General features: G+C 37.9%; 1 protein-coding gene across 1 annotated transcript; it reads right to left on the bottom strand.

Moving 5' to 3' along the window:
- On the bottom strand, window positions 1-382 carry LOC122653763 (histone H4). The gene has a single exon (XM_043847701.1). The coding sequence runs from the start codon at window positions 344-346 to the stop codon at window positions 35-37; it is 312 nt and encodes a 103-aa protein (XP_043703636.1). The 5' UTR covers window positions 347-382; the 3' UTR covers window positions 1-34.
- Window positions 383-15,507: the final 15,125 nt, after the last annotated feature.

Raw genomic sequence — 15,507 nt, 5'->3', positions numbered from 1 at the left:
AAGACATCAATAAAACCCAAAAAGAAGAAATGTCTTAACCTCCGAATCCGTAAAGCGTCCTCCCCTGCCTCTTCAGAGCATAGACGACGTCCATGGCTGTCACTGTTTTCCTCCTTGCATGCTCTGTATAAGTCACAGCATCTCGAATGACGTTCTCAAGGAAGATCTTGAGAACACCTCTTGTCTCTTCGTAAATGAGACCACTGATCCTCTTAACTCCTCCTCTTCTCGCAAGACGACGAATTGCAGGCTTAGTGATGCCTTGGATGTTATCTCGCAAAACCTTTCTATGACGCTTCGCTCCTCCTTTGCCCAAACCCTTACCGCCCTTCCCTCGACCAGACATCTTCAAATGCTTCCTTCCTTCCTTCCTTCGATCGGGAGCAAAAGATTTCCGCTTCTGGTTTCCAATTTGGTGAAGTGAGTGGAGGTTCAAGAGAGTTTTTATAGATGGAAGTTTTTGAATTCCATTCTTGGCGGGGTTTATGGCGCCATCAGCCAATTTCAGCGTTTAATCTACGGCCGAAAAGGTCGATCCGCGTGTTACGATTTGGTTGATTATGAATCGTCGATCATATGTGAATCGACGATGGACATTGTTTATTCACAAACTCCAATGATCCACTCACCTAAAATACCATAAGCCCTCACATGTCCCCAGCCAAGCCCAATGGGCCAGTTTTAGTCATGCCAAATGATATTCTTTCTAGCCAATGGGATCTTATGCAACATATTTGTTGTACATGTTTTTGTTAATTAATTCATTTTTGGTGTTTATAACTTTATTTCCCTTTCATGGTAGGGGTGTTAATCGATCGGTTTGGGTTAGTTTTGGTCTAGACTGAATCAGTTTTGATGTGATAAAGTTGAATTTGAAACCTAACCAATAAGAAAAGTTTCGATTTCTATTCAATCTGGTTTCGGATTCATATTGGTTTCTCTTAATCGAGTTGGTTTGGATTTTGATCTAGTTTGGGTTCGATTTGAATTATATATGTAATCATAATTATGGGAAAAATACATTTTTCAAAATGAGTTTTGGGCTGGTATCAGGTTATATTGATTTTGGTTTGATTTTCAATCGTTTTTTATTTTAGCTTCGAGTTAAGTCGTTTTCAGTTTGATTTCAAGTGTGCAATGTCCCCAGCCCAAATTCGATCCAATAAAGATTGGTTCGGGCTAGATTTTGACATCCCTTCATCCCCAACCCCGAAAAAAAAGTGGGCCTAAATTTACCCTAAAATTTTCAATCCCATCAAGCCGTTCACTAATCAACACTTAGGGTATTTTTAAACCCCCCCCCCCCCCCAAAAAAAAAAAAAAATTCAACACTAGGCTATTAATAAACGCAGTTTCAATTTCTCCCTTGTGCATTGACAGAAGCCAGAAGGGACACTCATTGTGCCCTCTTGCGTGAGCACTTGCATGTGAATGTGGACATTTCAGTTCCCTAAACATGATCAATGGACGTGTGGGCTCTTGTAGCCATTTTCACTTTTCTTTTACTCATTTCCGAAGGGATTTTGGAGACAATGTTGCTCCAAAAATGAAAAGAAAACTTGGTTGAAACTTGTCGAAACCATCATGATATCTTGGTTTCGCAGGTTTTCGAGACGAGATAGAGGGGTATTTTAAAATTACATGGTTTCGATTCGATATCGACATCTTCGACCATGTTTCGGTCGAAACATGGTTGAACCATCTTGAACCAAGCCTATATAATACCTCATCTAGACTGAGAAAGGCATATCTCGACTTGGTTTCGACTGAAACCCCTCCAACCAAGGTTTCCCCATGAATGGGAAAAAGTACTAGGTTTTGACCTGGATTCGATTGGTTTCGACCAAATCTCGGTTTTAGCAAGGTCGATACCCGAGTTCTTGATCCTTGGCTCCAAAGAGTAATAGATGTTAAAGATTGACACTACCTTATTATTCAACTGTTAGAATTGACAAATCACCATTCCACATTTCCACTTGGCAAAATTAATCGTATGTACTCATGGCTTTAGGGGGGGGGGCGGGGGGGGGGGGGGGGAAGCATTAGATCGTAGAGATAGTTTTACAAAATTAAGTAAATAAATAAAGGGGTGTTGAGCACATGGGGGCTCATACTGCACCCAGACACATGGGGCAGGATGGGGTAGTTATTTCAGTCATTCAAGGGGCAGGGTGGTCATTACACCAACCCCATGTGTCTGGACGTATCCTGTGTCCCACTATAGAGAACATTTTCCCATAAAGAATCTTGGTTTTAATTAATTCTTAGATTCACTTTGTTAAAATTAATATCAAATTCAATCTTTTATTCAGAAGATTCAAGCAATGGAAGTTTCTAGAACACTAAAATGGCTAATTTGGGGAAGCCTTTGTAATAAAGTCTTACCAAAAGCCTATGTTACTTAAGGAAGACGTTACTTGCACGGGTAACATCAGTGTTATGTCTTTAATTTATGCAAGAAAGAAGCCACCAGGTCATGTAGCGCATGCTGCCCTTACGCCTAGACACAGGGTGCGTATATTGATCATCACATCCTCTGAAAATATGAAAATGACTAGACGTGTGTTGGTCATTTTGCGTGTCCTTGTGACGCATGGATGACATACGCTGTGTAACCGGATGTCATTCTCTTTCCCTTAATTTATTTATATTTGAGAAACATCTATTTTAAGACTTTAAGTTCATAATTACGTGGCAAGTAATAGAAAGACTTGATTGGATATCCATTTATAGATCCCCATCTCCTACAGTGTGCTCTTATTCTTGTAGGTAGGGGCGTCAAACGGTCGGTTCAGTGTGGTTTCAATCGAATTGAACCAATTCTGGGCTGATAATGGGTGATTGTGAAATTGAAGTCGGCTCGATGAGAGAAGGCTCAGTTTCAATATGATTTTGGGTTCAATTTTATTTGGTTTCTTCTTATCGGGTTGTTGTCATCTGATATTTGAAGTCGGCTCAATGTATTTAAAATATTATGAAAAAATGTTTTTTTCTCTTTCTCATAGTTTGTTTTTTATCAGGTTTTTTATTGGTTTTGTATCGAGTTTTTGGGTCCAATTTTTGGTAGATTCGGTGTCATAATACCCAAACCAAAGCCTGACCCGATTAAAAAACGGTTCGATTTGATTCACTTTGACCGATTGTGTTTAGGGTTTGATACGCCCACTTGTAAGGCAAGGGTCGGCATCTCTTTAAGCTGACTAATAAATGGGTCGGGTTAAAGCTTGGTGTATCAGCTGTCAGTCAATCCAACTAACCAATCACCATCTATTGCTTTTATTGACCGAAAGTTCCTGGATCCTTATGGCTCACCCACCATATGAAAAAAGAAAAAGGAAAAAAGAGAGAGAGAGAGAGAATTAAATATGCTTCACAACCAATTATACAATGACCTGATGATACTCATTATTACTAGACTTTTTAAGACAGCAAAAATCATCGGCTTTTTGACACTTCTTAAAAAATTATGTTGTGTTAAAAAATCTCATAATTAATCTATTGAATAGACAAAATTGTTTTGATTAAAGAAAATTAAACCTCATCATTATTTTTAAATCTTTTTAACATCTTCCACTGTTCTATGATATCACAAAAAGGATATGAAACTGGTCTTGCATTGTATATTTTTCTACCAAATTGAATGATTATAAAGCTCTTTTTCTTCATTTTTTTTTTTTAATGAAAAGAATCCCCACACCATAGTGTGGTAGTGTAACATCTCAGCATTCTTTCTCACTCTTGTTAGAATTTTAGTTCTAATAAAATTCCATATGAACATAATTAAATCTCTAAACCAGGTTAATTAGGATTTTTGTCTAATAAAGTGGGGTCATTAAGTTATATTAGAAGTCTAATGTGGACTAGCTTAGTGTGGGCCAGATAGATTCCTATTGGGACTGTGATGAGTCAGACCCTATAGGGATTACTATATAAGGAGAGCTAGGTACCCCCTCTACCCATCACAACTAATTATTCTCAATTGTTATTGAGGAGTGCATCTTGAAAGAGAGGGAGATATTCAGTGTTCGTAATCCCTGCGCATTCGGTATTCTCATCAAGCCAGTTACTTTGGAAATAGAGGGGAAGCACCTAAATCTTCATTCTTTATTTTCCGTTGCAATCATCATCATTATGGATGCGAAACAAAGTCAGTGGTTCTATCCCTATTTTCTATTATTTATTTGATTGTATTTTTGAACACCCTATGGAGATCCTGGCTTTTGGGATTTTGTCTCTATTCGGATCAATCTATTCTAACATGTGGTATCAAAGCCTCCATAGATCCGTTCTTGAACGTATATGGATTCAAAATAATAGATTTGGCTAAGGGAATCGAAAATTTTTCGTTTCAAATAAGGTTTTTTAGGGTGGACAAGGCTTACTGTAGGAATTTTTCTCCGACGAAAATCGAAACAGATCACATAGGAGTGTAGAGCTCGGAGAGCTGAACATCTGGATGGGTGGATCACCGCCGCCAGAAACTACTTGTTATTTTCAAATCTCATGAGAGTGAAAAGTCTAAAAACCATACTCATAAGTCTGCCAATAAATAATGCGATCGGATTAATAATTTGGGATCCAAGAAAGACTCTTTCAAGAAAGAGAGTGATCGCTGCTTCTTTTGCAAGAAGAAGGGTCACATAAAGAAGGACTGCAACAAATACAAGATTTGGTTATCAAAACCCAGGCCATCAGGTAACGATTCTTTGACTTTTGTTTGTGAATCCAATCTATCATAAGCCTCATCCAGTACTTGGAGGCTAGACGGCGGGGCAACTAACTAAGATGCTTTTACCATATAAGGATTCATAAACCGGAAGAGGCCAAATCAGGATGAATCAAGGCTTGTCATAGGGAACGATGGATATGATTGACGTAAAGTTCATGGGAGATATCATTTTATTACTAGTTTCTAGTTTTAATTTGACTGTAAATAATACTTTTTATGTACTATCCTTCAGGCGGAATTTAATTTCGATTTTAGTGTTGGACATTGGTAGTTACCATTTTGAAATAAATAATAGTATGATAAATTTGTTTCAAATAAAGTTGGTTCCTGCATCACGTCCAATGGATTGTACAGACTGTGTTTATCTCCCAATGATATCTACGCCTTCTATAATGTTGAAAACGTTGTTTCCAAAAGACCCTTAGCTAAAGAACGGTCTTTTACTTTGTGGCATAAGTTGTTAGGTCATATTTCTAATTACCATTTTGAAATAAATAACAGTATGATAAATTTGTTTCAAATAAAGTTGGTTCCGGCATTACGTCCAATGGATTGTATAGACTGTGTTTATCTCCCACTGATATCTACGCCTTTTATAATGTTGAAAACGTTGTTTCCAAAAGACCCTTAGCTAAAGAACGGTCTTTCACTTTGTGGCATAAGTTGTTAGGTCATATTTCTAAGACAAGAGTGGAAAGGCTGATAAAGTTTGACATCCTACCTACTCTCGAAAGTGATCTAGAAACTTATGTAGACTGATGTAAGGGAAAGATGACTAAGATAAGAAAACTGTAGTCTATAGTTCTGACCTGTTGGAGGTCATTCACATTGACATCAGTGGTCCCTATTCAGCCACATTGTGTGGAAATTTTTTATTCATCACTTCTAACAGACGACTACTCCCGATATGGCTATCTGTTCTTAATTGAAGAAAAGTCTGAATCTATTGACAAGTTCAAGATTTTTGGAACTGAAGTTGACAAACAGTTGGAAAAAGTTATTAAAATTGTTAAATCCGATCGTGGGGGTGAGCATTATGGCAGACATGGCGATGCTGGATAGCTTAAGGGCCTGTTTGCCAAATACTAAGAGGATTCTGGGATAGTTGGTCAGTTTACTATACCAGGAAGTTCTGAGAAAAATGGTGTCACTTAAAGGCATAACCGCACTGGTGAGGAGTATGATTAGTAAGACAAATTTTACCTAAGTTCTTATGGGAGAAGTTTTTTAAAACTACTCCTTGTATCCTTTACCATGTAGTTACTAAACCCATAAACCATCTTAGAGTTTGGGCGTGCCCTGCAGAAGTAAAACTATATTATCCAACTTTGAACAAGTTGGATCATAGGACTACTCGTTACTATTTTGTTAGCTACCCAGATCATTCGAAGGGATTTAAATTTTATAATCCCTACGGAGGCACTAGGATTGTGGACTTATCGATAGTGAAGTTTCTGGAATTTGATGTGGCCGAAAAGAATGATTGTTCTCAGACTGTTCAAGATAGTGACATGGTTAGTACATTAGTACCTATTCTTCTACCTGTTCAGACGGATGTGGGGCATACTATGCCATTGGTTACACCTGCTGGAGTTCAGGATCCTGATATTGATACGGTCCTTAACATTCATGTAGCACCTGATGAGATTTCTCTTAATCAGGATGCGGTTGAAGATCCTATCATTGATGCAGTTCCAGCTGAGATTCCTCAGATTTAGGGTGAGGCAGTCGTAGCACCATTACGGAAATCCATCAAGGAGAGAAATTCAGTTATACCATCTATCTATGAGGTCTATCTGGGAGAACATGACTACGACATAGGTTGTGTGGTTGATCCAAATACTTATTTGGGCGTTGTTTCTAGTCCTCAGTTAGATTTGTGGTTTGATGTAATGAGAGATGAGGTGAAATCAATGAAACATAATGATGTTTGGGAGCTTATTGAATTAAACCTGAGGGTCTTGCGGTGGATGGTTCAGACTATCTTGCGTGGACTCAAGAAGTCTATTTACGATCCCAAACAAGCTTTCAGGCAGTGGTATTTGAAGTTCGACAGTGTCGTGACTTCATTCGGTTTTGTGAAAAACAAAGTGGATCAGTGTATATATCATAAGGTCAATGGGAGCAAATTTTGTTTTCTGATATTTTATATGGATGACATCCTGCTTGCTAGCAGTGACCTAGGGATGTTGCATAAATGAAAGCAACTATTATCTAGGGAATTTGACATGAAGGACCTTGGTGAGGTTTCTTTTGTCCTTGGCATTGAAATCCATAGGGATCGTTCTTGCCGTTTACTAAGTTTTTCTCATAGGGCTTATGTTGATCGTATTCAGGAGAGGTTCAGTATGCTGGATTACAAACTTGGGAATGTTCCTGTTCTCAAACTGAGCTCGACACAGTGCAAAAAAAATGAAGCTGAGAAGGATGACATAATGAGGTGCCTTATGCTAGCGCACTAGGTAGTATCATGTATGCTCAGGTCTGTACCAAATCGGATATTACCTTTGTGACGGGTCTTTTTGACAGATATCAATCAGATCCTAGTCTTAGCTACTGAGTTGCTGCCAAGAAAGTATTACAGTACTTGAAGGAGACAAAAGATTAAATGTAACATAAAGACACATTCCTGAACTCAAGCTAGTGGGTCATACAGATTCCGACCTTGCTAGCTGTGAGAATGATAGGAGATCCATATCTGGTTATGTTTTTCTGATGGCAGGAAAGGTAGTATTATGGAACAGTACAAAACAGACATTGGTAACCACATTGACTATACAGATAAAGTTTATAGCATGCCATGGGACTGCTACTCAGGTTATTTGACTCAAGAATCTCATAAAGTAGTTGACCATTTAAGATTTTGTGGATAGACCCATCCAGATATATAGTCATAACAGTTTTGTTATGTTATTTATAAACAACAATAAAGAACTTAGAGGGTCTAAGGACATGAAGGTAAAGTGTTTGACCATAAAGGAGACAGTGAAGAAAGGTGACATTGCAGTGGAGCATATTGGTACAGATGATATGGTTATAGATCCCCTAACCTAAGGTCTTCGCCCTTGTGTTTTGAAAAACATGTCATAAGCATGGGTTTAGGTGCATCATGGGATGCGGTTGGTTAGTAGGAGTTGTTTTGCTCCATTGTAAATGAAGTTTATTTTCATCTGTAATTTTTACCGTGTGGTAAATCTTGGCTTATATGTATCAGTTGTCATTGCATGCAAAATTCTTTTGAACACTTGGGTGTTTCATTTATTGACATGATGTATATATATCTAGTTTTAAAGACTTAAGGAATGTGTTAATCTTAAGTAAGGCTGGGGTATTAAGTTATTAGCCTAAAGGTATGTCTTGTAACATATAAAGTAAAACTTGAGTTATTCAAGATGAGACATGCAAATTCGTTAGAATCATAAAGATTATTTCTCTAGTGAGCCTGTGCCACTTAAAGAAAAGAAATTTTGGACTGACAAATTGATAATACATGAGGAATCACTATGTGAGTATTATCTCATTGCCACACTACCACATTACATCCATGTTAGTAGAGTTGAGAGCTTTCGTGATCATGGAAGGCTCTGTGTCGCTTGATCATAGATGCAGTTACCGCCATGATTCGGTGTCTAAAACTCTATGGGATAGGATTGACTTTCTAATATGACCTCTAGATTAATTTATTTTAAAAAATTGTGCATATAAAGTTTTCTTAAAGAGTTGTTAGCCTTTGATTTATTTTGATCAAAACTGTTTTTAAATCTTTAAAAAAAAAAAAAAGAATTTAATGTAAATCTAAGTGGGAGAATGTTAGAATTTTAGTTCTAATAAAATTCCATATGGACATAATTAAATCCCTAAACCAGGCTAATTAGGATTTTGGTCTAATAAAGTGGGGTCATTAAGTTATATTAGAAGTCTAATGTGGACTGGCTTAGTGTGGGCCAGATAGATTCTTATTGGGACTGTGATGAGTTAGACCTTATAGGGATTACTATATAAGAAGAGCTAGGTCCCCCTCTACCCATCACAACTAATTATTCTTAATTGCTATTGAAGAGTGCATTATTGAAAGAGATGGAGATATTCAGTGTTCGTCGTCCCTGCGCATTCGGTATTCTCATCAAGGCAGTTACTTTGGGAATAGAGGGGAAGCACCTAGATCTTTATTCTTTATTTTTCGCTGCAATCATCATCACTATGGACGCGAAACAAGGTCAGTGGTTCTATCCTTATTTTTTATTATTTATTTGATTGTATACTTGAACGCCCTATGGAGATCTTGGCTTTTGGGATTTTGTCCCTAGTCGGATCGATCTATTCTAACAACGCTCACATGCAACTTTGATATACTTGGCTCTACATATAAACAAATAACTTAAAAAGACAACAACTTATGAAAAACAATATACAAACATATGATTTGATACCATATTTGAAGGTCTAACTCAAAATACTACAAGATTTTAGTTCATGGTATCGATGTCGATATCGAAATCGATCGGTCATATCAATCTATGTCGGATCAATTCCAATACCCAAACAAAAAGAAGAAAAAAAAAACCAAAAAACCTATTATTTTTTATTGTATTGATTGATGTCGATACGTCAATGTATGCTTGAGGCATTAGTTTGAGGTATCCCACAAGCATATTAAAATACATCCACTGTAGATCTTAATATACGTCCTAACCATGACTATCCCACAAAAACACTCTCTCTCCTGCTAATCATGTGGACCCCTATTAGAGGAATTCGAGCCACCTTTTGAGCACCTTTAGTCTAATAAGGTACTCATTTAAGGCGTTTCAAATGGGTAATTAATGAAACTCTTTAGTATATTCTTGTACGCTTCTTTCCCGTTGGTTGAAGTTTTGGAGTTTTTAAAAGAACGTATGGGTGGCGGAACAAATTTTCCACATAATCTGGACTTCATTTTCTCCCATGTTTCAATAGGTTCCTTATCTTTCAACTGCCCCATGCTATAGTTAATGTAGGATATGAAATCCCCCCCCCCCCCGGTTCCCTTCCTTTTGGCCTTCCTTACTAAGAAAATTGGGAAGTAGTTTTCTGTCCAATAAGAGTGTTGTCTATGCAAGCAATCTCATATGTCTCTTTCTCCTCCTCAAAATAAAGGGCAAATATATCTTTTCATATGGAGAGGAAAGATAGACTCGTGACAGTGTGAGTTCCTTTTTCAAAAACATAAAATCAACCAACACTATCGGCTGGTAAACTCTCTCTTTTTTGTAAATACAAATTATGGCTACAGTCTACTGACATGATTCTCACTACCCTTAAAAATCTAGACCTTCAAAAAGCTCCTGGTTGGCCATGCCCAGTTTTTGAGATAAGATTCGACTTTAGCAGTCAAAGGCTCAAAGCAGACTCCTTTTGCTGCATTGTTTCACATCCACCTGATCACCTTACCTAGAATTAGGCACATCTAATAGCTTCTGCTATCAAGAATCCAAACAGGACCTTATCAAAGTTTGCCCATTACTGTAATTGTACCTGCTGTAATGAGTTGCATGTAAAACTATTAAAAAGTAGACGCATGTGAATCTCGTATAATAAATGCCATAAATGCGTAACTGTTACTGGTTTTAAATCCATACAATTCTGACCAAGCAAAAAAAAAAAAATTCCATACAATTTTGAATTATTGACAATATTATTAATATAGACAAACAAGTTCCATAAGACCAACACTTCAAATAATAAATTGAACAGATAGATTTATCCAACCAACCTACAATTTGGTTAGCCTACCTTTGTATTCACTCATAAGTTATACTAATATGTACCACACGGTTCTAATAGGAAGATTATCGATTGGGACATCCATTAATGATTTTCCCATAGCTTCTAAAACTGGATCACTTACCCGGGAAAAAAAACCGAATACATTAATTGACCCGGCGCACAGGATTTAAGAGAATGGAATCGGGATGATGGATCCAAGTCAGTTAGAATTCAACCAGAATGAGCCAAAAATATGTCTTAATCCTAGAAATCAAATACGGATCAACCAATCCAAAGTGGCCGAATCAAAATCTTTCAAAGCCTACTGACGAGGTGTTTGGTCTTAATACTACTCAGTAACATTTTTTTCTTCTTCCCTTGGTTAGCCCGTGTTTTATAGTCAGAGATTCTTATTTGTTCTCTCATGACTTATTCTAAGAGTCGATCACATTTAATTGGTATAAGGCTAAGTTAAGTTCCCTTAAGTTTTTATGTGTTCATTTTACAAATAACCTTAGAATCGTCAGATGAGCTCCACCAAATGTAGGCCCCATGCATCAATGGTTTCAAATTGAAATGATTCTCAGTAAGAGCAAATAAATCCAAAAATTAGTTTATTTATTATTAAAATCGAGGGTCATGATACCGAAATTAAAAGTTATGGTCCCATCATCATCCATGTATGGTTAAAAGCTAAAAAGCATCATAGGTGTGTTGTAGGGTACTAAGTACCCAAATTCAACTTTCTTTTGTTGGCAAAGGGTCATAAAGGGTGGATTTGGAGTCGCTCCTAATTTCTACCTTTGGATTGCTTTTCTAGAATGGGTTTTTCTTGAGCAATCAAATTGTTGGATTTTTCAGGTTAGTTGAGAAGCTAGACATTTTTCTAACCAACCAAACGTAGACTATGGAAAGTAAATTAGAAAATAAAGGTCAAAATGTTTGTGTGTTACCTTACCATGGCCATGGTATCACGAGAAAGGGAAAGCTAAAGCACATATTGGATTTTAAGCTCCCCATTACTGTGCATGTGACCAGCCGACAAATACAAAAGAAAAGAAAAGAAAAGAAAAGCCAAAACCCCTATTCCAACTTCCAACTCATCCCACCTCAACAGCCTAGATTTATAGGTCTTTTTCTATGGGTGGTTGGCTTTACTCTTTACTATTTTGTGTACTTACGTCTTATTGGTGCCTAATGTTGATTCTCTCTTCTTCTTCTTAAGTTGCTCTTAATTAATTATAATGAATGCCTCATAAGAAACCCCTACTTCACTCCTCCTTCAATTCATTCCCTCCTCATTTCATTTCTCTACTTTTTTAGCTTTACTTCCTTAATTTCCACCTTCCACTTGGTTGTTGGTACCTAAGATTATTTAACTCGGAATCAAAACCTATATTAGATCTAGCTGATTTCGATTCAATCGAAGTAGATCAGAATCAATCTAAACCCTAGAAATGTAGTGGGAATTGACTACTCTAGAATGATGAGAATCAGGATTGGCATCCCAGCCTCGGTTGATTCAAAAATCAAATCAATCGATTTGGGCGATTCAATTTTGATTCTTGAATCCATGTAGGCACCTTGGTAGCTTTAAATCACAATTTGGAAGCATTAGATCACACTTTCAAGAACCGGGATCTGATTATTCTGATCACCGAAGCAATTCGGACTAATTTGGATGGTGCAATATTGTATGGTAAAAGCTTAGATGCCAAGAATATATCAATCCGGGCCGATACAGACCGACCCAGGCGGATGGACCAATCCGAATACCGATCCAGTGTTTTTAATCATTGCTTTAGATGCTTGAGATGTTAAAAAGTTCCTTTGGATTCCTGTTTTTTAAATAATCACTCCACCAAAGCTGCCAGCTCCAAAATAATGTTCTTGTCACTGTTGTCTCATTTCCTAACATCTTCTACAGCAAAAGACAGCCCACCTGGGCCCACTCTCATGTTTTCTTCAGGATATCATGGCCCTACAACCATCATCATAGATGGATCCCAATCATCAACCCTAGATGAGCTGAGAAAAGATAATCCGATCAAGAGTGGATGATCTCCACCCTACATTGGCCACCACAGGAGATATGGAGATATTCTGCGGCAGGGTCTGAAAGACAGAACGGTTATGATTATAAAAATCTCTAAGGTACTACTAACTTTTATCTGTATCCAACCGTCCACTAGCAGTCAAGCAGTGCGTCCCAGACAAGTGTTCACCACGTGTATGGTGTCTATTGGATCAGATTTTGGATCCATTTAACTGGTCCCCTCCTCTGGCCTACAACCTTTTGTACCTATAGTAGACTAGTAGTGTCTTTGACATACTTACACGTGGCGGACAACCAGTGCGCTGATGGCCAATCGAGGGATTTTAAGATGTGATAGATCGAATGGTTAACAGTTTCTCAAAGTGGTCCCTCTCCCCATTCCCTGTTTTTGCAAACTCTGGAATCTGTGTTGAACATCATTACACGTGTGTTTGGTACAGTTGGGACAGTGGGACCCACAGACAGAGCACTTCGCGCGCATTTTTTTCTCCCTCTCTTCCCATAATTTTTTCGTTAGGTTCCGTTTTTATACTGGGGAAGCTGTGGGCCCCGCAGTCAGCAGACTCAGTACCGTCTCGGCGGAATCAAAAGCAGATAAAAGGCATTTAATGAAATGTCAAATTTACCCTAATGAAGCCGGTATTTTTTGAGGGTGTTTTCGGTATTTCAAGATTTTATCTGTTCCAGGTTTTACGATGTCCGAGGCAACGAGTCAGAAAAGCCGCAACTCGGCGGTCTTTCCCAATAAAAAACAAACTTACGGCGTTTCCCTTCCAAGTCTAACGGGGGCAATATCCAGATAAAAGGCATTTAATGAAATGTCAAATTTACCCTAATGAAGCCGGTATTTTCGAGGGTGTTTTCGGTATTTCAAGATTTTATCTGTTCCAGGTTTTACGATGTCCGAGGCAACGAGTCGGAAAAGCCGCAACTCGGCGGTCTTTCCCAATAAAAAACAAAGTTACGGCGTTTCCCTTCCAAGTCTTACGGGGGGCAATATCCATACGGAACGGCGTCGGACCGGTAGGTCCCACTCTATGTTTGATTTGACGGTTAATCAGTTTAACGGCGACGGGGTGTGATAATGATGTGTGGGTTTTATGTGGAGAAGGTGTGGGACCCACAAGGAATTTTAACAAAGGCGTTCAACCGCTGCTATCTGCCGGAATTTGGGAGTTTAGGAGTTACCCTTATCTTGACGTATAGCTTACTGGCCGTTGACACATACATTTCCCGATATCCCCAACCACAATCTTGACTTTTCTCCTTTTTTTTAATTATTAACAATTAATTACCAGGCAAATCCACACCGTTTGTTCTGCGGATCCAGGTGAGGAAAAGCACATGATCAAAGCCCAACACAGATGATCATATAATCTGGGCGGTGAGGATTCATTATCTCATTACACCTGGTCCACTGGCCCCACCTGTCCGCAGACCCTTTTTTTTTTTATAATAATTTTCGCATAAAATCTCGGTCATCAGGCATCATTATAATAATATCTCCCCTTTTTCCTTAAATTAAAACTTCCAGTTTGGTTCTACGAAAAAAAATAAAATAAAATTCCAGTTTGGTTACAAATTTATAAAAAAAAAAAAAAAAAAGGGAAATTTACATGTACCTCCCTAATGCAAGGTCTAATTACAGATCCACCTATGAATTACACATAAACCCTTCATAGGATAAAGATATGCTCTTCACCCACAATCCATCGTTTAGGGTTTGAATACTCTAAAAACATCTATGTGCAAGAACATCTGTCATTCATCTTCCCTGCGTAAAAACACTTGCAACTCATCTTCTACGTCGTCGATGACCTGGTGGTAAGCTTTGAGAAGCTAAGCATCCTCTTGCGCTCACAACAAGATTGTACACTAATTTACCCTCTTCAAATGCAACTCATCCCTGAAGGAGTGATGATTTAGCGACAGCCCCATTCATCTCAACCTACAACTCTTCATCCAAAGATATCTTTCTAAGATAAAACTCATAAAAAATTTACATGTTTTCTTAGAGGTACGAAGGTTGAATTTTTGCTCACATCAGATCCTCCCATTAGAGTTATGAGAAAGGATGGAATCATTACTGCAGCTCCTAAAGCCAAGATGTAATGCTGAAAACCCCGAGCAATTGCTTCCCCCATCTCAAACACACACATACATGAACACAAGACAATTGTTAACAACATAGCAGAGTAAGGAGAAAGATGAATGGAAGTACCCCAAGAAGGGTTAGAATCTCAAGTTGAAGTTTAGAGAAAACTAATTTAAATGTGTTTGGTTGGATAGGATTGAAGAGAGTCCCTGATTGTGGAGTTGTTCTCGTTGCCTCTTGGTCATTTGGCTTTAGTCCTTTAAGTTGGAGGAAGACGGGGTACCCAGTTTTATTGTTGAAGATTATAGGCGAAACGCAAATTAGTTAATACACCATTCTAATTAGAGGGGGGGCGTAACCTCGAGTTAAGCTGGCAACCTTAGATCTTGTACGTATACAATGGCAAGTGCATTTTGGTTTCGGTGGAAATGAATATTTTCCACAATTTAGAGGACAACAGAGGAGCATTTGCATTGACAATGCTAACGAAAGAGGGAAACAGACCTGAACTTGGAAAGATCCATCATGGATGTTCAGAGGAAACCAAGAGATACCCAAATAGATTATGAGGTGTAGTAGCAGCAACAGGTAAAGGGTAATTTGATCAACAAATGAACAATTCTAATGTTTTCAATCACAGGTTGATAGAGTGGGTTTACTTATTAATTATTTTGAAAAGCAGCCAAGCAGGTGAGATATACATAAATATTTAAAACTCACAGGAAAATCTGTAATTAGGCTTTACCACAGGGGAGTTACGTGTAAATTTCCCAAAAATTAAATGTTATTTGTAACTCACATTTCACTCTCTGGTAGATTAAAATTACTAAAAACTCTACACGACAAGGGTTTTTTATAACGCTAAGCGGAGCTCTCTCTAAG

Source organism: Telopea speciosissima, chromosome 3, assembly GCF_018873765.1.
Source record: "Telopea speciosissima isolate NSW1024214 ecotype Mountain lineage chromosome 3, Tspe_v1, whole genome shotgun sequence".
In the NCBI taxonomy this organism is placed as follows: Eukaryota; Viridiplantae; Streptophyta; class Magnoliopsida; order Proteales; family Proteaceae; genus Telopea; species Telopea speciosissima.
Note: the sequence above shows the minus strand (reverse complement) of the source record. Positions and strands in the feature narration are given on the sequence as shown.

What these genes read in the sequence shown, in the direction of transcription:
- LOC122653763 (XM_043847701.1), bottom strand. Translation starts at nt 346, where the DNA reads ATGTCTGGTCGAGGGAAGGGCGGTAAGGGTTTGGGCAAAGGAGGAGCG.